The following is a 24,373-nucleotide window of genomic DNA, read 5'->3' on the forward strand; positions in this document are numbered from 1 at the left end:
ATTTCCCCTATGAAATTGTAAGGGAAAGGATTTGTGATTTTGTTTTTGTAGTTGCAGTTGAGTTTGCAAATATTATTTGATTGTACACATTTTTTGTTATGTTTCTCACTGTTGTGTCTGCCAGGCCATAATTACTTGTATTTCCCTTGTAATATCACTACATAATTTTGTTTAAGATAAAATTATATTGAATAACATTTACATAATATGGATTTAGCAGTGTTATTGTTAGTTATTTTAACTTGTGAGGGAGGAGGGAGTATATTGGTAATAGGCTTAAATAGAATGATCAATTTATGTAATTCATAAATCCCAGACTCTTTCAAACCTGTTTTGTGTATTTAATTAATAATAATGTTTGGAAATAGGTTTTAAATATGTCATCCAAGGATTCATCTAGGTGTGTTCTCAGGAGGTTACATAAGTGGTGCCTGTTTGTTCTGTTTCTTATAACACAGACTAATGTAGTTAGGAATGTTTACCGTAATAATCAAGCTTGTCTGCTGTCCATCTTCTTCAAAAGGTGGTTTCAAACAGCCTCGATCATAAGAATCCCCGTTAAATTGCGAGAACATTTTTAGGCTAAAAAATACCCATTAATTCTTCCTGCATTCACACCGCCCCGAAACATACCCTTCGGAATAATTTGAGCATGCGCAGTATGGTCTGAGAAGCAAGCAAGGCGCGAGATTCAAAATCACTAGCTCAGCAGCCACCCACGGCGCCCGCACCCAACTACACACGCTAGGCTAAAAGTTCCCGTAAATTGCTTTCACATTGCCAAAATACCTGCGACCTTGGAAAAATCCCCACAAAAGTTATCGTAATTTTGACAAGTACCTACTGTTTAGTGGGTATTTTCTTTCGGGGAGATTACGCGTAATTTGCTTTCACATTGCCAATATTACCTGGTATTTTCTGATCGGGGTAAATTTCCCGATCAGAAAATACCTGGAACTGACGAACTTCGAGGCGGTCTGAAACCACCTATAGTGTCCGTTGTCTCTCTCTCTCTCTCATGTCTATGAACAGGCTGTAAAGTAATCATATCCATATTGTTCCAAAAATGTGCTGGCCTATATGTAGCTTTTATTACTTTTGTATGTCCAGTACATATTGTATGAAACTACTATAGATTTAATAAATCTCCTATTAATGGTAACTTCCATAAATTTCTTGACTTTGATTGGCTGTTAAGCATTGCCTTCAGAGTTGTTTAACTAATGACACATAAATGAATTTTACATTGTATGTAACAGGGCCCATGGTTTAGAACTGACCAATTAACCTTTTCTCGGTCAAATTATGTAATAATCTTCGCCTAATTCAAACAGTGTCTTGTATTTACCAAATTATTTCACAGATTTAACATGTGTATAATTATTTTTAAGATATAAGGCCCACCAGAAACCTTCTTCACCTTCTTCAAAATTGTATTTCCCTTCAGAAATTGGAAGAGGAACTCTCAGCCCACCAAGCCTTGGTGAAGTCTGTTGCCAGACGAGGAGCCAAGCGCAGGGCTCCATCTGACAACAATGAAGAGGGTAAAGGGATCCCACTGGACCTGGAGATAGACCAGGAACTGGCAGAACAAAGGTCCAAATGGGAAGAGATCTCTAGGCAGGTCGCTGAGAAGAACAGACAGCTGAATGCATCTCTGGAATACATTAGACCACAGGTATTTATAATTGTAATTATCTTGCATATATTGTTTTTGACAGATTACAGATAAGCAATTATTATTATTTTTTTTATTGAACGGGTCATTTGGGTACATTAGGACACAAGTATGTAAAATAACAATGTAATTGAATGCTAATTAAAGCATGTGAATGTTGTCGAATACATAAGAGTGTCATACAGTATCATTCATTCAGAATTATTTGTATATTTACAATCACACTAAAAAAGGAATATATTCAACTGCAGCCTGTAATTGAAGACAACAGGATGTATTAGACCACATGTATATGTGTCACATATTCATGTATGTAGTTAAATGATTGTTTATCACCAGCTGAGGTAATGCATAGTTATTAGACCAGAGGTATGCATAAACATTTTATCAATTTATTAAAAAATATAATATAGAATAATGATTACAAGATTACATGTAGATTCATAACCACAATACACTTTGAAAGTATATGATTGCAAAGTTTTAATAGATTATTGATATTGAATTCAGACCATAGATAACCGACAATTTTTGTTCCATAACTGGAATATATCTAAAATGCCTTTTTTGAATATCCATGAAATGAACTGTCATTTGAATACTCTTTTGTTGTGATTTGAATTTTTTTAAAACTGATCAGTTATGACTTAAATTGTCAGAAGTTTGACAGTGTAGGTGGTTATTGAGGTGAATTTACAGTTAAACTATGTGTTATGCCTGATTTGATAACGGTTGTTTGTATAAGACATGGTGCATGACCAGAGACACTGTGAAGAGATTAATTCCAAAAGGACAGATGTCAACTTTTGATAAAAGAACATATTTTAATGTTCTTATTTAAGTAAATGTCAGTTAACAAGGTACATAAATGTATCTACATTTTGAGAGCAATTTTGTACAGTGCTCTTTAAGTTTCAGTTAATGTTTCCATACTGGCACGTCTACAAAATCTTGTATACATGTAACAAATTCCTTTTCTCTGAAGTATAAAAGAAGGATTTAGTTCCTTTGGAAATCCAATTCTTTGTATATTACTTCTTGTTCTAGTTCACTGCTTGGTGGTATTTGGATGACAAGGGTCATACAATTAATCATAAAATGTTTGTTTTTAATATCACCAAGCCAAAGAGGTAATATTATGACCAGGAAATAGCGATGTGTCAACAGCTAGTACTCCTAATGATATATATGTGGACTAACTTTCTGATCACTGTTCGAAACCTGATATATTATTCTTTATCTACGTCTATAATCAACGGTAAGAGAAAGAAATTTGAAATTTTATGCTGTTTAAGTGCTTATGGAAAGTTTTTATTTAAAGAAAAATTAACAACATGCCAATACTTTCAAGACATTCTGATATGTATCAATCATTCCATATTTTAGGAAGCACAAAACACAAATTTTTTATATTTATAGAGAATACAGTATATAATATGATCAGATTGCTAATGAATTTAGTTATGCACTTCATTTCAATTTATTTATATTTGTAAAAGTTTATTAGCACTGTATAATCCATGTATCTTTGAAGGAAAGTAAATCATTGTATTTTGATGTACAGATTATTGGTTATAACTAGGCCTGTAAGTTAGGTGAAAGCTCAAGGAAATGCTATGACTAGCATATATTCATATGCCATGGTAGATATAGGTTGAAATAATTAACATGTTGTTTGTGTGGTTGCTAGGATACACCGTTTGTCCATCACCTGCCAGCGAGGAGGAACCTTCAGCTTGATGTTCTGAATCACAATGATGAACTAGAGGGTGACCTGAAGACATCCCTGGATGCTCTCAATCAATGCTGGGCTAAGATGGAGTCTCAGGTAGGGGTTATACATGATTTATGAAGAAGTAAAACAAATCATACAAAGTATAAATGATAATTATGATATCAACATCACTGATTCCTTGCCTCTACTGCCATCATGATATATGTGGCCGTCATCGTTATCACCACCACTATCATCATTATCATATCATTACCATCATTATCATCATCATTCATCATCATCGTCGTCATCATCATCACCATCATCATCATCAACCTCATCATCATCAACCTCATCATCATCATCATTTTCATCATCATCATCATCATCATCAACATCATCATCATCATTATTCTTATCACCATTATTATCATCATCGCTGTCATCACCATCTTCATTATATCGACAAAAATTAAACTGAATTGCAGAATTTAAATTTGAAAGCCTATTTCTGTAAGTCTTTGCCCCTATTGTCAATTTGCTATATAACATCCATTTTAGACAAACTGCATACTGTTGATAATATAGATTTGGTCATACTTTCTGTGGTAATCTCAACTATCTTGCATTATTGTTAAAATGGCATATGATATGTTTGTTTTTCTATTATTTGTCATCAATATGTATTCCTGTCCATTCAGGTTTGTGGTAAACACACCCACACAAGCTGCATACCTGAAAGTTGTTGTTTCCAAGAGTTATCTTCTTTTTTGTTTGCGTTGTGAATCATATGAGCAGTAATATAATTTGGGAGGGTCAGTGGTTTCATGCAAACATGAAGCCCAGTGATAATATTTGTAGGTTTATTATTGCCTACAAATTCATTTTTCACACTTTATCAATGTATTGCTAATTTTCTTGTCCCTTCATGTAAATTCACTTCACAAAATGTATTATGAATAACTGAATCTCAGCACACCTTTGGAAGAAAAGAGGATATTATTTTATCAGATTATATTTATTATTATATTTAGGGGCTATAGAAAATTAGAAAATCTTATATTTCTGATTGTACATATGATTGATATATGATTTTCAATAAGAACATTTATTTTTTGTTTATTTTTACGTGAATAATTTAGGATAAATGCTCTGATATACTTTTCAGTTTTCAGCTGAAGTATTCACATGAAGCATCAATAATTATAAGCAGATATGTGTTATTTTCTCTAATATAAAAATGTTCATCAAGATATATTACTAACTTTATATTAGAGCTCTACCAAATGTGATAAATGAAACTCTTTGTGCATGCACTGCATCAATTTATGTATTGTATTAGCACCTAGAACAACAGATGAACTGTTACTATCTAGTGGCAACAACAGGCTCAGCTATTATCAAACCATTGATGTATTACAGTAAAATAAAACAAAATCATTCACAATATTCCATTGTCTCTGCTCATCTTCCTCACACCCATATGGATACACCCGAACTCTTTCCATATGTGCTGAAGTGCTTTGTGATGAATGCCCATGTGGATGAATACACGTTTCAGTATTGATTTTGTGATATGGAAGTCGCCAATCTATCCAATACCAGCATTTTTTAGTGATGGAAAAGGGAACCCTTGTTTGTGGTTTTTACTATTTTTTCTGAGCTGGAGCTCATATGTTTTATGTAGGCCTACTGTAGGATTCCATTTATAATAATAGGAAACAGATTTGATTTTGTTGTAGATTTGTAGAGAGTAATCAATGTCCAATCAATTGTACTTGATCAATTTGAAAATTATTATTTTACTTTCATACCTGTAAAGCAGTATAGATTCATGGGGAAAAAGCTTTTAAAATATGCCACTGTCTTTTGACTGTATATATATGATTTGATTATAGTTTTAGAAGCTAGAATATCACAGAGATATAGCAAGAGAGCTAGAGGAATAGAGAAAAAAGAAAGGGATGGAGAAAGAATTTGTATTGTTATTGTCACAACAATAAACGTTTATTTCCTTGATTTGAAACAAACACATAGTTAATGAATTAAATTCTGTCATGATAAGTATATTCTCTCTCTGATACTGATAGTCATTTATAGGTACATTAACTTAACAGGGCTCGAAGGAAAGATAAAGGGAGTGGATTTTCATTGGTAAATTCACAATGTGCATCATTAGAAGTGACAGAATTGGATGGAGATAAATGGAAAGAAAACCAGGTTCATATTATACTAGTATCTGGACACAGATCTGCACTTTTCAGAAAGATATTATTTTTGTGCTAGTCTCCCATTTGAAACCCTTGAAATTTACCAATTTTCCTTTCCAACAAACTGCACCAGGTTATATAAACCGCTGGTAATGAAGACTACAATAAACTGGTTGATTATAATTATTTGGGGAAATATAATGCTTTTCAGCTTGACTGAGATAGATTTGAAAAAGGGTTCACCAAGTTCCTAATTTCACTGGGAGCATTACGTTTTCATCTGTCAGATATTGATTGTAAACTTTACTAGTTTGCAAGCTTAGATCATATAGAATCATTGGGCCTTGTTTTGATAAAGTAATTAAGAAACTTAATTGAATATTTGTGAAGGCCTTCAAATTGTTTGATTGATTTCTAGTTAGTATAGCAATTCAAGGAGCAGCCCAGGTGTCTAGTGAACAGTTTCAAACTTTCAGTGAACTGCAAGATTTGTAATTGATTTTATGAGCTAAACTTGAATTGCAATTGATTGCAAGTTCCTTGAAATGTTCCCATTGAAATAAAATGAACCTGAAAAGTCAGTTCAGTATTTGATACGCTATTTTGAAGAAAAAAATGCTCAATAAAAACAAAAAATATATTCTAACCCCTAAGCATGGAGACTAAGAGTTGAGTGTACTGTTGGTGAATGATAGAGTATATTGATGTTGAAGCCTGGAGGAGAGTCGTTGTAGGACCCTAGGAGCTCACAAATTACTACCTGATGGTGTCCCTAACATCTTGATTACGCCAACTGGATTAAGAGTGAAGGCTTTGGTTGAAGTCAGTGTTCACTTGCAAATCTTGCATTCATTTATATTCCAATTGGCATTCAAATCATTCAATGATGTCCAGAAGGAACGGGATATTCACTCATAATTTTTCCAATCAAACAATATTTCAGTGGTTATTCTTTATAAGTCAGAGTTTTGTCTCTTTGTGGGCCTAACTGAAAAGCTGAGTCAGTGTTTATTCTTCTAGCTTTTCGTTACTATATATGATAATATATGATTTATTATTTCCCAAAGCGAATACACATTGTTTGTAAGCACTAAGGACTTAAACAAAATCTAAGTTAAAAAGTTGAATGTAACAAATAAACGTAAGTCAATGGAAAAGAAGAAGCAGTACTTTTGCATGCCAGCAAAGAAGTTGAAATATAAAATACCATGGAAATGAAATACGAATTGTAGAATAAACAAGACACTATACATCTTACTAAATTCAAAATTTACTCTAAAAATTTGTGTTTATAGTGTATAGCAATATTATTTGTTAAACATTTGCTCAGATACTCTCCTCTGATTCTTTTTTGATCCATTGAAAGAAATGAGATCTCATTCAGAAGTAGAAATCATCTGAGTTGACTGTCGGATATCATCCTGTAGAATACATACATGTCCCTCTATTCAGCTTACTGGTTTAATTCTATGTGTATTTTACCATCCATCATATGAGGCCCCTCAACCAACTCCCTTCCCAACCTCCGTATCTTTATTCTACTGAGCACTTCTCAGACTGGGACATCAGTATGCATTATGTATGGGCAGGAGCCAGGCTGCTGCTGCCACCGTCGCTAAAATTAGATTCGGACTGCAATTTGAGGAGAGGCAGAGGAGATGTTGTTCCTGCCTTGTGTTTCGAGAGCTTCTAACAAACATTCAAGGAAAAGGCTCAACTCAGGTGGAAAGCTGGGGAAGTTAACCAGGAAAATAAGATTTGATTTATAGTTTATTTTTGATGTAGGTCTGTTTTAAATAGAGAAAATTTACAATTTACATTTGGTTTTAAAAAGAATATACTGTTTTTTCTGATGAAATATAAGAATACACTTTTTTCTGACAAAAAATAACTATAAGAAAGGGGAACATCTGATGAAAATACACCCAAAGTATTTTAATTTCTTATATAGAATGCCTTTTTAGAATGTATTAAACAATCTACTGAATCCTTGAAGCCATGGATTTTTCTTGTTGATTTGGTCCATTGTTTACAATTTGCATAATGAATGGAGCAATTACAATCCCAAGGTGTACTTCAGAAAGGCATAAATAAGCATACAACTGCTGTAAATTGAAAAAATTCACATTATGAATACAAAAAGATTCTAATCAGATGGTATAAAAATGTATATTATTTACATGTATGAATGTTTAAGGGACCCCTAAGAAGCAAAGCTTGTGAGTGAGGCCCTATACTAAATTGACTGATGCATTTTAAAAAGAGCCAATTCTGGCTATTGCTTAACAACTGATATAAAATGTGCACTTAGTCACAAGCAAATGTACGGCAAGCAGATGAGGTGGAAATCAGGAAATGAAGAGGGGATTCTAACCTATTATTCATGGTGTCTTCTTTACATGCTTCATTGAAGATGTCAGTCGATGATGGGAATATCCACGTGATGGAATAAGAGCAAAGAAACAAAATTCTTAAGTATGGTACGGATTATTGCGTGCAGTGTCTCAATGCTCCCCTGGATCCCACTCCCTTTTTCATCTTTGGTTAAAAAACAAAAAAATGACAAAATACCAGGAATTCATGTAGTAAAAATCTCATATATAGGTGATGAAATTACTGATGATGATGATGATGATGATGGTGAAGATGATGGTGGTGATGATTATGGTGATGATGATGATGATGATGATGATTAAGATGATAATATGACAACCACAGCATGAAAATAGGTGTGAAATTGGATAAAAATAGTCCACTTTTTCTCTCTTAATACTTCATGAATTATACTTTCCAAGGGTAATGTTATTGCAGGAATATTAGCCTTGCATTAAGTACCCATACAGTTCCTGAGGTGCCTTGATTTGCCCATTTGCAACTTAAATAGGATTGAGATGCTTAGCTAGAATGGCATGATCTAATTTTGTTTTAATCAGAGTAAGAGTGTTATGACAAGCCTTCGGCATTTATCGATTGACTTTCCTTTCTGCATTCAATAACACAATTATTGATGATAATAATGGAGTGCTTTGATTCGCATAGTTTGTTTAGACTCAAAGGGACTGAATTTCATAGTCACTTGGAATTTGCATTGTACATTGATCAGGAAGCTGTGTAAAATCTATGGATAATGATATTTGCAGTAATCACACAAAGCAACTTATGCACATACGGAATTCTGCAAAATTTATGCCCCTCACCTGGGGCATCAGGCATTTTACATGTTAAACTCTGCAAGTTGTCCTGGTAATAGCCATTGTTCACTCTCTTGAAGGCACAGTTCAAAACATGAATCCAATACTCATTGGATGATTCAACATTCAGAATGAGAGGTATATAGGCCTACTACAGAATAAAAGAAAGTTTGCAAAGTTTAAACTGTTGAAAATTTATATAAAGGACTTTGCAAGAAAGATTCTCGACACTGACAAACATTCACTCTCTGACAGTTGCCATAGAAAAGGTCAGAGATCAGTTTCTCTCAGCTTATCACAACCAATGATTTTACTGATATTGTTGAGAGGCATAACATTAATTTATTTAGTCAGTGCTGGCAAATTTCATGAAAAGGTCCCCAGGAGAGTTTGCTAAATATGGAGCTGTTATTCTGTCATCTATCCGATGTTTACAGTATGAAATTATTGTTGTATTGCATCTACCTTCCCATGGAGTTAAATTGTACCTTCAGTTTAATTAAGTCATGCAAGACCAAGGCCTTGAATGCAAATATTTGCAATCAACTCTTTAAGGTTGACTGGAGCTTTTCTGCTTTTCAACTATTTTGCAATTTTTGAGAGGTTTTGCCTGTGTTTACTTTTCTAATCCGTTAAAATATCCACATCCAGTGCCAGCTTGACATCCTGTATTGGTACAATGTCAATAAGATCATAATAATAAATGTATTACACACAGAAGGAAAGACGGGAGGAGAGAGAGAGGTAGAGAAGGAGAGGGCAGCCATACCTTGCCAGATGAAAGCTGAAAGATTGTAGATGTGTTTTTTGAGATAGAGAGAGATAGAGAGATTAAATTAATGTTATAGGTGAAAAGACAAGAAATAAGAAAAAGGGGGAGAGAGTGATGAAAAGACAGAGGGAAATAGGAAGACACAGAAAGATGAAAAGGAGAGACATAGAAGGGGATATTGACTTGGGATATACAATCATATTCAATTGTACACAGCATAACAAATAGTTCTTGCCTTATAGTGTAAGCTTTGAACATGTGTGGGGAAGCATTCTAAATGTTATCATTATGATTAAGGGGGTTTATACTTAATAAGGATAATTCATGCCTTCCTCTAGGTTGTGGAAGTTTCAGACTGGCATTTTTTAACAGTTTATCTGGAAGCCAGTATCATTGATTGTTATTATGAATATTTCACTTTTGGTGTTTACAGTCTCTCAATGAACAGATGCAACATTATTCTATTTTAAAGTTTATCAAACATAGCATTGCGATATATCAAGCAATGGTATCTACACTACAGGGGCTAATTATCATTATCGTTATCTCTGATTGTCCATGATTGTCTATGTTTTACTTCAGGAAAGAATGTTCTGTTTAATTCTATTCTTAAAGTTTTATCAGTGAGTAAATATGTCTAACTGTAATAGTCAATGTTTTGCATTCAGGTATCTTACCAGCAGTCTAGATTAGAGCAAGTCTCAGACCCGTTTCCAGGATGCCTTTAGGAATATCATCCCATTCTGCTTTTTTTAAAGTTTATCAGTCAGTAAACATCCCCGATTGTAATGATCTATGTTTCAGGTATCTGACCAGCAGTCTAGATTAGAGCAAGCGTATGAGTTTCAGACCTGTTACCAGGATGCCCTGCAAGCCGTATCAGGATGGCTGGATGGCGTCCAACTCAAACTCTTCTCAGAAGACTGGAGTAAAGATACAGAAACTCAACTCACGGAACATGCTGTAAGATCATTATTTACTTAAAGTCATTAAATTCTTTGCAGAAAATTTGTAATAGTTAGCTTCTTTAATGTTTGGCTTTGGTCAATCTTTAACATCTTAGCTAAATAATAGGATCAGGCGTATGATTCAAAATTTAAAAAAAAATCTGTTAAAAGAGAAACATTGTGATATGGTAATCTTCTTGGTCTATTTCACTTCATGAATACCCTGTAAGAAGAGATTAAATCTATGGTTAATGTACCAATCTGAAATCTATGTAACTTGTCATGAATTTTAGATTCATTATGAACTTTCTATAATTTGAGCAAGAAAGTCTAATGATTTCTAATTGTCTTACATGTAGTAGTCATCATTGTTCTGATTGCAATAATCTTTGATTTGATCATTTAATTATCATTTGATCTTTTTCCTTACTATTTTTATTCTCCAGGCACTACAAGAAGAGCTGAAAACTTTCCAGGACCAGTTAGAGCGCATGAACGAGGCTTGTCACCTTGTGCAGGCTGAAACTGGAGCCAGGAGTAAGCAGTTGATGCAACAGTCCCTTAACGATATCAATCAAAGACTCACCACCCTAGAGACAGAGGCTAGGCAAAGAGAACAACAGCTTGTAGAGAAGAACAGACAGTTCCAAGGCTTCCAGGTAAAGCTTTTTTATTTTCTTTCTCAAGATTTTGTTTAACTTTCTTTTTTCCCCATACCCAAAGACCCATAAGCTTACATTTAAGAATAATTATGTGGAGACAGTGGATTTTGCCCATCAACCTTTGAAAATATCCCTATGAGTAATCTGTTGGTCTGGAAACATTACAATTACTGTAGAATTTGCCCCCCCCCCCCATGATTGGATGTGAAATCAAATGATGTTCTTCTCCATGTGCCTCTTGCTCCTCCTCCTCCTCCCCCTCCTCCTCCTCCTACCCCTCCTCCTTCTTCTCCTCCTCCCCCTCCTCCTCCCCCTCCTCCTCTTCCTCCTCTTCCTCCTCCCCTCCCCTTCCTCCTCCTCCCCCTCCTCTTCCTCCTCCTCCTCCTCCTCCTCCCCCTCCTCTTCCTCCTCCTCCCCCTCCTCCCCTCCTCCTCCCTCCCCCTTCTCCTCCTTCTCCTCCTCCTCATCCTACTCCTCCTACTCCCCTCCTCCTCCTCCCCCCTCCTCCTCCTCCCCCTCCTTCTCCTCCTCCTCCCCCCTCCTCCTCCTCCCCCTCCTCCTCCCCCTCCTCCTCCCCCTCCCCCTCCCCCTCCTTCTCCTCATTCTCCTCCTCCTCCTCCTAGCCCTCCTCCTCCTCCCCCTCCTCCTCCTCCTCCTCCTCTTCCTCCTCCCCTCCCCTCCTCCTCCTCCCCCTCCTTCTCCTCCTCCTCCTCCTACCCCTCCTCCTCCCCCTCCTCCTCCCCCTCCTCCTCCTCCCCCTCCTTCTCCTCTTCTTCCTCCCCGCCCATTCCTCCAGCCCCTCCCCTTCCTCCTCCCCCTCCTCTTCCTCCTCTTCCTCCTCCCCCTCCCCCTCCTCCCCCTTCTCCTCCTCCTCATCCTCCTCCTCCTACTCCCCCCCCTCCTCCTCCCCCCTCCTCCTCCCCCCTCCTCCTCCCCCTCCTATCTCTGACTATCTTCTCTCTCTCTTTCTCTCTCTTCTTTCAAACAGACAAATAAATTGCTAATATTTTATATTGCATTACAAATTATGCAGAGAGCTCCAGCAATATGACTCGCTGCTCGTAAAACATTGCTGTTAGGAATTATAATGATGTCCACTTAGTTGAAGAAATGACTATTTACTTTGATATTTATATATTACAGAGAGACTTACAGAGCTTCCAGTTATGGCTAACCGGTGCTAAGGAACAACTGAACATCCCACCAAGCAATGTTAGTGGGGCTTCACTTGAAGATAATATCATTATCAACAAGGTAAATAAAACATTATATACCATGTATTTTGTTAATAGATGATATGAATATTAAGGTAAATTAAAAAAACATTATTTACCACATACTTTGATACTAGGATATGATTTCAATATTAGCAAGATTATTATTTACCATGTATTTTCTTCTTATTTGGTTTAATGTATAATGTTTTTAAGTTTTGCATATAATTGTGAAAATACTGTGACACGTTTTTTGTAAATATGTAAACTATTTGGTCACTACTAAAGCGCAACTAAAGGGCTCAAATGAGTTATCCATGTAAGAAAAAATAAATGGAGCTTTGTTTTGTAAAGGCATTAAAACTTGTTTTGCAAGGGAAACCAAATCAGTTTTAAGATTGCAATTTCTGCACAAGTTCAAACAAATCTCCAGCTCAATATTACCTGAATTTTAAAAGCGCAAGGTCAATCAGCATAACCTCTTTTAATGAATTATCTCTCATGTAACTGTAACTGCCTTCGTAAATAAACTTTTTGAAATGTGATTTGGCTGTAGAGACATTGCATAATTGTCACTCAGACAATGTTTTGGACATGGTTAACATTCCTCAGTAAACAGAGAAGATACACACTCAGTCATAAATGAAATCTGATGACACTGGTTGTAAGGTTGTAATGACAGTAGCTACATGTATTGGCGATAAGTCCATGTCTATACTCTCATTAACATTTCTTGTGATTAATCTCTGTACCTTCACTCTCGTAGGAGGAAAGACTGAAGTTCCAGGTCAGGACCATTATTTCAGTTTCTTTGCTTCTCTTGCTGTCATTCCTTCTTGATAGATTTCTCTGTGCCTTTGATAGAAAAAGAAACACATTAGGCTTTTATGTAATTTACATGTATCAAGCAAACAAACTCCTGTCTGCATCGTTCTATGCAGTGCGCACATTTGAAGAATTTGTTAAAAGTTTCAGTACAGAATTGTTTGCAAGGTGGCGGTCATCTGTCTCATACTTTTTTCTGTTATTTGTTTGAATGTCAATTTTCTATTTCTTACAAGTTTTGTTATCAATCACTAATTCCTGATTTCATCTCCAAAGGGTCTTTTTTTTTCACCTGAAGATCTGGAGGTGGTCACAGTAACATAAACATGATTAATAATCCCAAATATATATCTTTGATTTGATTCAGTTGATGAATTCGAGTAGTGGTTCATTATCATGGGAAAATATATATGGGTCAGTCAGTGGCCATATTTACCGTCTTATGCAAAAGTTTAAGACCAATCAAGCAGTTACACCAAATTAGACCAGTCAAGTGATATGTCATTTTCTAATTTACTATGTGGAGTCATGTGAGGATCAAGCGCAACCTAATCATGTGACCAGGTTAGACCCTGCTTGGCCAGGCCAGAAGAAAGACCATGATTTTAGTCTGTGGTTTGTCTATTGTTTATTAGTGGTGCAGGAAATTAGTCATGATGTCATCATATAGGAAAAATCTGATTGGCTAAAATGATCAAAATCGCAGGAGGATTTGACATGTCAAATGTTTTTTGGTCCTCGGACCTTTGTATAATGTATTTGTGTTTTTATACCGTATAAATAAAATAAAATAAAGATTTGTTCTGCGATTTTTCTGCAACAAGTCGGTCGCAGCGTTGCATATTTTGGCTGGGCTTAAGCTTGTAATGTAGTATACAGCATAGGCAGAACGGGAAAAATGTTGCAGTTTGTAGAGCAACCAATGGGACAGTGTTGCCTCATCCCCCCCCCCCCCCCGCCCCACACATCCTGCTTTGACTTGCAACTTTCACAACAAAGTCACAGCTTACATTTACATACCAAAGATTTAGAACATTTTTTTTACGGAGGTGAAAATTAGTAAAGGACAAATTAAATTTTATTTAAAGCTATCTCACTGGAAGTGTATGGAATTAAAATTCTGGAAAAATTTAGTAAAATGAGCTGCCGGGACTTGTCATGCTATGCAGAATATCTCAGATTAGCAAAAGACACCTGACAAATTGGTGTATGTCATCGTTTGTAATCCTGCTATATAGCAAGAAGCTTGATATTCCCTGCTTATCACTAATACCCCAAGATTTCATTCCATCTTCCTCCTGATTGTAATTGCCCCTCCTTCAACACTCTGCTTTTGCTTCCTGCATGTCTTTATGTTTCCTTATGAAGGAAAGTTTCTTTGTATCTACATGTATGGGTATGCAGATAGGTCTACCTGTCACCACTTTTCTAAAGCTTTTTGTATTAAAGTTAAGAGCAGCTTTAAAGGGATGGTCCGGGCTTAAAATATTTATAACTTAATACGTAGAGTAGAATTCACTGAGCAAAATGCCGAAAATTTCATCAAAATCGGATAACAAATAATAAAGTTATTGAAGTTTAAAGTTTAGCAATATTTTGTGAAAACAGTCGTCATGAATATTCATTAGGTGGGCTGATGATGTCACATCTCCACTTTCCGTTTTCTTATGTTATTACATAAAATCATAATTTTTTCATTATTTCATACTTGTGTGAATAATATGTCTCCCTTGTAATGAAATACGTTGCAGCAATAAATATCTAATGTACTAAATCAGTTGTCAATCCAATTTTTCTAGTTCTTGGAGGAAAAAATTTGAATAAACCTAATTTCATATAATAAAATGCAAAAGAACAAGTGGGATGTGACATCATCATCCCACCTAATGAATATTCATGACGACTGTTTTAACAAAATATTGCTAAATTTTAAAATTAAATAACTTTGTTATTTGTTATCCGATTTTGATGAAATTTTCTACATTTTGCTCAGTGAATTCTACTCTATTTATTAAGCTATAAATACTTTCAGCCCGGACCATCCCTTTAAGAACGTGGTGAACTTTTCATATGCTCTAAATAATCACCAATGAACATTTAATGGTCGATATCATTTACCACAAGAAAGGATCACCAGTCGTTCTTAAAGTCGCTCTTAACTTACGCTCAGCTTTATGAAACGGCCCCAGTTAATCAGTTGTTTCATACACTTTCTTTGTCATTCTTTTTTCCCCTTTCTTCCTTTTCTATTTCTCATCATCCCTGTCTGTATTCCAAAGTGCCAGTCCCCCTATCTCTCCCTTTCTCTCTCTTTCTTACTCTTTCTTGCTATCTCCTGATCGTTTCCTTTCTCCCTTTCCCTCACTACATTAATCTCCCTCTCTCTCTCCCTTCATCTTTCTTTCTTACTCTTTCTCACTATATATCTCTCTCTCTCCCCTGCTCTTTTCCTTTCTCCCTTTCCCTCTCTACATTAATCTCCCTCTCTCTCTCCCTTCATCTTTCTTTCTTACTCTTTCTCACTATATATCTCTCTCTCTCCCCTGCTCTTTTCCTTTCTCCCTTTCCCTCTCTACATTAATCTCCCTCTCTCTCTCCCTTCATCTCCTCTCGTTCTGTATCTTTCTACTCACCTCTGTTTCCCTCCTATCACATAAATCAACAATGTATGTACAGTTTAGTTTCTGCCACAATTCTACCTTTTCTTGCTGTTTAAGCTTTATTTGTTTGGCTGTTCTTGTTATTTATATACACTTATTAATTTTTTCTTATTTGATTTTTTTTTTATCTGCTTTAAACCTGTATTCTGTAGATGGAATCTCTTTGAAAAGGAAATAGGATGAGGGTTGTATGGAACTTGGTTTTTATTATTGTTTGATCTTTCTTTGTTGTGGGTGCTATACATCTCAGCAAAAATATATTCACACAAGTTATTATGTTTATGGTGCATAACCATCGTGAATTAGTGAAAAGGCAAGGTGCATCTATTTCAGCATCTTATAGGGAGAATGATATTGTATTTTGCAGATCTGAATATACAGTACATGTAGTATAGCTGACTTTGTATTAGTGCATACATACATTCTCCCAAGTGATAATCAAAACATACATTTTGTAATCCTCAAATACTTGGCTTTGATACTTCAGAAAACAATATTTTTGTGTGTGATGAGGATAATGATACTCCCATCTGAAAGACTAGATGGCTCAGAAGTATGACGTTCAATGATCAATAGATGAATAGATTTGGATTCAAAACCCCAATACTACTGCAATAATCATGCATGTACCCTCTACCAAGTCCCTTGGATAGGGGTTAGAGATTGCAGGTCGTCTTATCTATCCACTCATTTACTCTTTCTGTAGATAAACATCTACACCGTCATGAAATATCTGCATAGTACATGCATTGTATGTACTGAATATTTCATGGTGGGTTTTTCCACTATTAAAACCATCATGGTCATTCTCTTTCTGAGTGATACAAATAGAAATTTATAAGTACAATAAAATCCCATTAGGACAATGAGACAAATTTCTGCTTTGAAACATACATTGATTACGTGATCTGGGTGAGCCCTGTAGGTAATCTTTGGTAAGTTAAAAAATTTTGTTAGGAAGTAAATGTTTATTGACCCATTATTAGGTCCTATGTATGAGATAAACTGAGCATGAGTAATGTATATTGGAAATGTGCAATATACTGAAATCAGTGATGATCAATATGTCGATTTTGTTTTTGCTTGCAACAGGTCTTAGAAAGTGAGGCAAACGGGTGTGAGGTGAAGTACAGGGATCTGGTACAGAAAGGAGAAGACCTCTTAGCTCTAGATCCTCATCTTCCAGGTATCGCACATGATATCAAGACCTTACAGGACAACTGGGAGGAGCTTCAGAGGTTGCTGGGCAACCGACGTAATCAACTCAACACTGCCAAGATATTGCAGGTCAGCGATGTGAAGTTCACTTTTTTTTTTCTTTTTACTGATTTATCTTTTTTTCAGAACACTCCCTTATGAAATGGTGCTTAGGGGTATGAATGGCTTTTTGACTACTCAATGAAACTTTGTACACCACCTCACATGGTCGTGCATTTCTCTTTTCCCTCCTTCTGACATCATATATTTCATTCTTTAGACTGTTCACTGTATAATAAACAGACAGAAAGTCTTATGTGATTGTAGTTACTACTGCGGGGTTTTTTAGTATGACTAGAAATTTATGTTACATATTTAGTCGTGTTAAATGCAAATTTGATACATGAAATCAGTTAGTAGGACTCATAGTTATGGTTATAGGAATAGAAGAATATGATTCTTTAACAATACAGCTGAAAATTCTGCCTGCTGTCACAAATAGGAAATTTCTAGAAGACTTCTTTTTTAAAGACTAGTGCCAATAATGATAATAATAATTCAAATAATATGCAACATTTCTATAGGGCTAAATACTATTGTTGTAAGCAATGAAAGATATGTAAATGATTAAAGATGTTCGTCTTTTTTATTTCATTGATTACTAGGAACAATATCACAAGATCCTAAAAGACTACATGGAGTTCCTTGACACAGCTGAGAGGAAGCTACAGAATAAAAACATCTCAGCTACTGATGTGAATGATCTTCATCAACAACTCCAAAAGCACAAGGTAAAATATACACCCTTCCTGTATTAAATCTTGGTCCTGTCTCACAAGTAGTTGTGATTGATCCAATCAGATGCAACTATGGATTGAAATCAGTATTGTAATTCTTCATCTAGGAAATGTATGCTCTATAACTTTGTTTTAAACAAGGAGGAGGATTTTGATTGGTCAGAACAATGATGAATGCATAGATGTTCATCATATATGTATCATATCATATTATGTGGAGTGTTGTGGCCTAGTGGATTAGTCTCCAGACTTTGAAACAGAGGGTCGTTTTTGTCTCGCCTGCATAGCAGAGCGAGACTATAGGCGCCGCTTTTCCGACGGCGACGGCGGCGGCGGCGTCAACATCAAATCTTAACCTAAGGTTAAGTTTTTTAAATGACATCATAACTTAGAAAGTATATGGACCTAGTTCATGAAACTTGGACATAAGGTTAATCAAGTATTACTGAACATCCTGCCTCAGTTTCAGGTCACATGACCAAGGTCAAAGGTCATTTAGGGTCAATGAACTTAGACCATGTTGGTAAAATTATTTTCAAAATCTTAACCAAAGGTTAAGTTTTTGAAATGACATCATAACTTAGAAAGTATATGGACCTAGTTCATGAAACTTGGGCATAAGGTTAACCAAGTATTAGTGAACATCCTGCTCGAGTTTCAGGTCACATGACCAAGGTCAAAGGTCATTTAGGGTCAATGAACTTTGGTCAAGTTGGGGGTATTTTTTGAATTACTATCATAAATTTAAAAATTTATGGATCTAGTTCATGAAACTTGGACATAAGGTTAATCAAGTATTAGTGAACATCCTGCTCGAGTTTCAGGTCACATGACCAAGGTCAAAGGTCATTTAGGGTCAATGAACTTTGGTCAAGTTTGGGGTATTTGTTGAATTACTATCATAACTTTGAAAATTTATGGATCTAGTTCATGAAACTTGGACATTAGGTTAATCAAGTACCTCTAAATATCCTGTGCGAGTTTCAGGTCACATGACCATGGTCAATAGTCATTTAAGGTCAATGAACTTTGGCCAGGTTGGGGGTATTTGTTGAATTACTATCATAACTTTAAAAATTTATGGATCTAGTTCATGAAACTTGGACATAAGGTTAATCAAGTATTAGTGAACATCCTGCCAGAGTTTCAGGTCACATGACCATAGTCAAAGGTCATTTAAGGTCAATGAACTTTGGCCGTGTTGGGGGTATTTGTTGAATTACTATCCTAACTCTGAAAGTTTATTGATCTATTTCATGAAACTTGGACATAAGGTTAATCAAGTATTACTGAACATCCTGCCTCAGTTTCAGGTCACATGACCAAGGTCAAAGGTCATTTAGGGTCAATGAACTTAGACCATGTTGGTAAAATTATTTTCAAAATCTTAACCAAAGGTTAAGTTTTTGAAATGACATCATAACTTAGAAAGTATATGGACCTAGTTCATGAAACTTGGGCATAAGGTTAACCAAGTATTAGTGAACATCCTGCTCGAGTTTCAGGTCACATGACCAAGGTCAAAGGTCATTTAGGGTCAATGAACTTTGGTCAAGTTGGGGGTATTTTTTGAATTACTATCATAAATTTAAAAATTTATGGATCTAGTTCATGAAACTTGGACATAAGGTTAATCAAGTATTAGTGAACATCCTGCTCGAGTTTCAGGTCACATGACCAAGGTCAAAGGTCATTTAGGGTCAATGAACTTTGGTCAAGTTTGGGGTATTTGTTGAATTACTATCATAACTTTGAAAATTTATGGATCTAGTTCATGAAACTTGGACATTAGGTTAATCAAGTACCTCTAAATATCCTGTGCGAGTTTCAGGTCACATGACCATGGTCAATAGTCATTTAAGGTCAATGAACTTTGGCCAAGTTGGGGGTATTTGTTGAATTACTATCATAACTTTAAAAATTTATGGATCTAGTTCATGAAACTTGGACATAAGGTTAATCAAGTATTAGTGAACATCCTGCCAGAGTTTCAGGTCACATGACCATAGTCAAAGGTCATTTAAGGTCAATGAACTTTGGCCGTGTTGGGGGTATTTGTTGAATTACTATCCTAACTCTGAAAGTTTATTGATCTATTTCATAAAACTTGGGATATAAGAGTAATCAAGTATCACTGAACATCCTGTACGAGTTTCAGGTCATAAAACCAAGGTCAAAGGTCAGTTAAGGTCAATAAACTTAGGCCATGTTGGAGTAATTGTTGAATTGCCATCATAACTTTGAAAGTTCATGGATAGAGTGAATGAAATGTGGGCATGGGTGTAGTTGACAAGTCTTAAGTCACCGTTCAAATGTCATCTATGGTCAATAAACGTGGTATTATGTCATTATATGAATGGTATTTTTGTGAATGATTATTTTATAGTAGTTTTCAAAGTTAGCACTGCTGCTATATTAAATAGCGTAATGCAGGTGAGTCTGCCAGAGGCGTTCCACTTGTTTCTAATCCCAGCCACGGCGTAATTTCCTTTGGCAAGAAATTTCTCCACATTGTGCTGCACTCGACCCGGGTGAGGTGAGTGGGTACCCGGTAGGATTTATTCTTTGAACGCTTTAAGTCCCTCTTATGGGTGCTCAGCTACAGCCGGGGTAATAATATGATACCAAGTATCAAAGCGCAGTGGTGTATATGCACATAGTAACTGCGCTACTAAGTATATTAATGGACTTATTATTATTATATATAGTAGAGAACATTGTGAAAGGATTTATGCGTTTGAGGTGACAATGTCATTGACCTTCTATGCATTATGATTTGTGATACATTCCATAACCTAAAAACCTAGTCTTCTTGTTGTATACAGTCCTTTGATACTTGTAGTTCTTCTTGGATATATTTGACAGACATATAATGGTTTTTGTATATTTAACGTACATGTAGATGTACGAGGCATAATATAGTGGATTTTAGAATAGGAATACATTTGCAATTACTGGTTGATTATTTCATAAATCAATTAACTGACCTCAGTGTCATTCTTCAGTGACCTGGCCACTCATCATATCTTTGTATGGAAAGCATTTCCAATTATTGGTTGATTATTTGATATATTAATTGCTTGAGTGATTTGAATTTGATATAGGAATTCTTCAGTGACCTGGACACCCACCACATCCTGATAGAATCTATCGCTCAGAAAGCCGACCCGTTCACCCAGCAACTCTTCCATACCCAACGGTCAGAGCTTGACCGTCGCAGCCAAGCCATCACAGTTCAGTCCGCAGAGCGAGGCCAGACCTTGGAGGGATTGGTCAGCGAGTGGCGTGACCTTGATAAAAGTCTTACAGCGTTGAGTAGTTGGCTCGGTCACGTTGAAGCTCAGGTACCAAGTGGGATCAATGATGATACTCAGGAAAATGTGCAGAAAGCCATTCATAAATACCAGGTAATGTTCCAATCACATTGTTAAAGTGAATCGGAGTAAAGCACAAAGTCACAATTACAATACATAATTCATCCCTGCTGATTACCAACTTCAAAATTCAAAATGCATGTATATTTGTATTTCCTGCAGATTGTTAGTTATTTCGTTTGCTTGAATCCTGTCGGTATTTTCAATGATCCACCTCAACCCTCACTGAGTCACAAAAAGGGCACAGCTTACGCACATGTATTATGAAATGCACAAATGCCATTTCTATGTTTTTAAAGTTGAATAAGGCCAAACTTTAACCGTTCATTATCTTATTGTATTGTATTCTTAACTTCAATCAATTTCATTTGAAAGTGACTAACCAAATTACTATTTTTTTTTTTATTTCCAGGCAATGAAAGGACTACTTGAGGGCAAACAACCGTCGCTGCATCAGATAGAGTCCAGTGCCCAGGTTCTTCTTCAAAGCCTCACGTCACCACAGCTGGACAAGCGTCTGGCTTCACTCCATGACCAGTGGTCATCGGTCAATCAACGGGTCAAGCACGACCTAGCCTCCTGGACAGCTCTCTTGGAGGAGTGGAGAATGTTTGAAGAGGAGTCCTCTGAGCTGATACCTTGGTTGAGGAATGTTACTGATCACATGGCTACATTTAAGGATAAGGATCACACCACAAAACCTATCTCAGATCAACTTGAAGAGTTCTCTGTAAGTAAAGCTCTCAATCTTTCATTTTGTAAAATTGCCATTTTATCATTTCAGCAGTATTTTTATGTCTAATAGATGGCTATGGGACGTTCAATAAAGTGAAAGACTCCCCATAAAAAATGGGGGAATCTATTCTGATTTTGGTGGCAGCGGTGGGATTATTCCTCACTAATGAAATTGTTTTCTCACTCAAATGTGATCTGATCAATATGTTATTACTTAAATGTAATGATTTTGTAGAATCCCTTAGCTTTATCGAAATGCCCTGGATGAACAAACATGTCAGTGAAACAAAATCTACTTGTGCCAAATAATGTTGAATACTGGAAAGTTTTTTATAATTATATACAATATCAGAAATAAGTGTGTTTGTACTTTACGATTCTGTGAATGACTGTGTTACAACTAATGATTGGAGCATATGCATTTGGTAAAAGCAAATGCTACTATTGTATTGATGTGATAAGTTAATCACCCAAAGTTGAGAGATGTAATTCTTACCTCTGGCCAAATCAAGTACAATTTCATCCTGCTTTGATGAGTATTTCTGTGAATTAATGATTATGAATTTTTGTTTAAATTTTACAGAAACTTCAAAAAGATATAGAAACCCACACACCTCAGAAGGTATCAACAAGCAACCATGGCAATCATCTATTGAAATTGAAGCAGCTCAACACCCCTCCAATCAGGGAGAAGCTATCATGCATCGAGTCCCATTGGACAGACATTCAAAATGAACTACCTCAGCTCCAGGAAGACTTGCATCAATCTCAGGTTGGTTCTGACTTCCTAATTCCATGAATACTTATGTCTGTTTCCAGCTTGCTTAGTAAACTGTATTTTCGTGATGTTATTCTGCATCCAGATGCTTTATTCAGAAAAGGGAATTATTCAAAACAAAATCTTAAAACTATATACTACATACATTTTGGTTAGATAAAGTCAGTTGGGTAGATGGTAAGTTTTGTTGACTTATATTACACAGGTAGTTTTCAGTTTGAATATTCATGGTGCTATTGTATTGTAATCATATGGTCATATCTTTTTTTATATACCTCCTTATGATTCTACCATTCCCAAATAGCTTAGAGAATTAAATATGATTTGCACTGCTGCAATATTGAGTGTTAATATAATGTGATATTCAAAGCTGTATTCTTGTCAGAAATTCTGGATAAGTACCTTCATTTGTGAATCATTACTTGAGAATCCAGAGTTTGGCGAAAAGCAAATGTTGGATTGGGAAAGTCTCGCAAACTTGGTGGTATCATCTTCTTATTGGATCCCACAGAAGAACAACATTATTTGGGTCTAGGAGGGCTATACAGTCAATTTTATTTGAGAAGGAATGGATAAATGAATAAAATAGAAATGTTCTTCTTGTTGCAGATGGAGTTGCTACCTTCAAGACAAGCATTGAGTGAATTAATGCTATGGATGGATAATCTAGAATCAGCATTAGATTCCTACAAACATGAAATATTCACAAGCAGCGATGATGTAGAAGATGCCGTACAAGTGTACAAGGTATGTAGCCATTGACTAGAGCCTGTGCATTAGAAACGGAAGTAGGAGCCTCTTTCTAAATGATTACTTGCTGTGACAGAAAGTTGAAATTAAATGCATCTTCAGTAATCATGCAATTTCGATTTTCAACAAAGCAGAAGTGAGCATTTGAGACATCTTCTTCTTTTTTTTAGTTGAGTTCAAATGCAAATTTTTCTCCTTGTGTACAACATCCCGCATTAACATAATTCCAAACACCTTGCTGTTCTACACAGGGGTCAAGTCAATTAATTTGATATAAAAATCAATTCAAATCAAAATCAAGACTGGAAATTTGTCATAGCTCTCAAAGAAAGAAAAAAAAATCAACTCAAAGGCATTGACCATTATTATCCTATCCTTTGCATTCTTGACACACACAGAATATGTTTCACTGTTAGTTTAACCTTTAAAACATTAATTTTTTGTCTCGCCTGCATAGCAGAGCGAGACTATAGGCGCCGCTTTTCCGACGGCGACGGCGTCAACGGCGTCAACATCAAATCTTAACCTAAGGTTAAGTTTTTGAAATGACATCATAACTTAGAAAGTCTATGGACCTAGTTCATGAAACTTGGACATAAGGTTAATCAAGTATTACTGAACATCCTGCCTGACTTTCAGGTCACATGACCAAGGTCAAAGGTCATTTAGGGTCAATGAACTTTCACCTTGTTGGGAGAATTATTTTCAAAATCTTAACCAAAGGTTAAGTTTTTGAAATGACATCATAACTTAGAAAGTATATGGACCTAGTTCATGAAACTTGGGCATAAGGTTAATCAAGTATAAGTGAACATCCTGCTCGAGTTTCAGGTCACGTGACCAAGGTCAAAGGTCATTTAGGGTCAATG

At 35.8% G+C, this 24,373-nt stretch overlaps 2 protein-coding genes across 2 annotated transcripts in view; one reads left to right on the forward strand and one right to left on the reverse strand.

Annotated features, from left to right (window-relative positions):
* Positions 1–24,373, forward strand: part of LOC129264616 (nesprin-1-like) — a 79,078-nt gene that overhangs the window by 12,684 nt on the left and 42,021 nt on the right. Inside the window, exons 2-12 of the mRNA XM_064102409.1 lie at positions 1,448–1,678; positions 3,369–3,506; positions 10,370–10,528; positions 10,959–11,171; positions 12,318–12,428; positions 16,966–17,160; positions 17,736–17,861; positions 20,972–21,274; positions 21,654–21,971; positions 22,560–22,748; positions 23,364–23,501. Coding sequence (XP_063958479.1) covers positions 1,448–1,678; positions 3,369–3,506; positions 10,370–10,528; positions 10,959–11,171; positions 12,318–12,428; positions 16,966–17,160; positions 17,736–17,861; positions 20,972–21,274; positions 21,654–21,971; positions 22,560–22,748; positions 23,364–23,501 — 2,121 coding nt within the window. The remainder of the gene's footprint in view (positions 1–1,447; positions 1,679–3,368; positions 3,507–10,369; positions 10,529–10,958; positions 11,172–12,317; positions 12,429–16,965; positions 17,161–17,735; positions 17,862–20,971; positions 21,275–21,653; positions 21,972–22,559; positions 22,749–23,363; positions 23,502–24,373) is intronic.
* On the reverse strand, positions 11,308–12,244 carry LOC135154596 (uncharacterized). Its single transcript, XM_064101330.1, is given in 7 exon segments — positions 11,308–11,318; positions 11,410–11,517; positions 11,520–11,710; positions 11,712–11,849; positions 11,851–11,954; positions 11,957–12,151; positions 12,227–12,244. Coding segments are annotated over 7 exon segments (765 nt in total).

The sequence above is a fragment of the Lytechinus pictus genome, chromosome 7 (genome assembly GCF_037042905.1).
Source record: "Lytechinus pictus isolate F3 Inbred chromosome 7, Lp3.0, whole genome shotgun sequence".
Taxonomy (NCBI): Eukaryota; Metazoa; Echinodermata; class Echinoidea; order Temnopleuroida; family Toxopneustidae; genus Lytechinus; species Lytechinus pictus.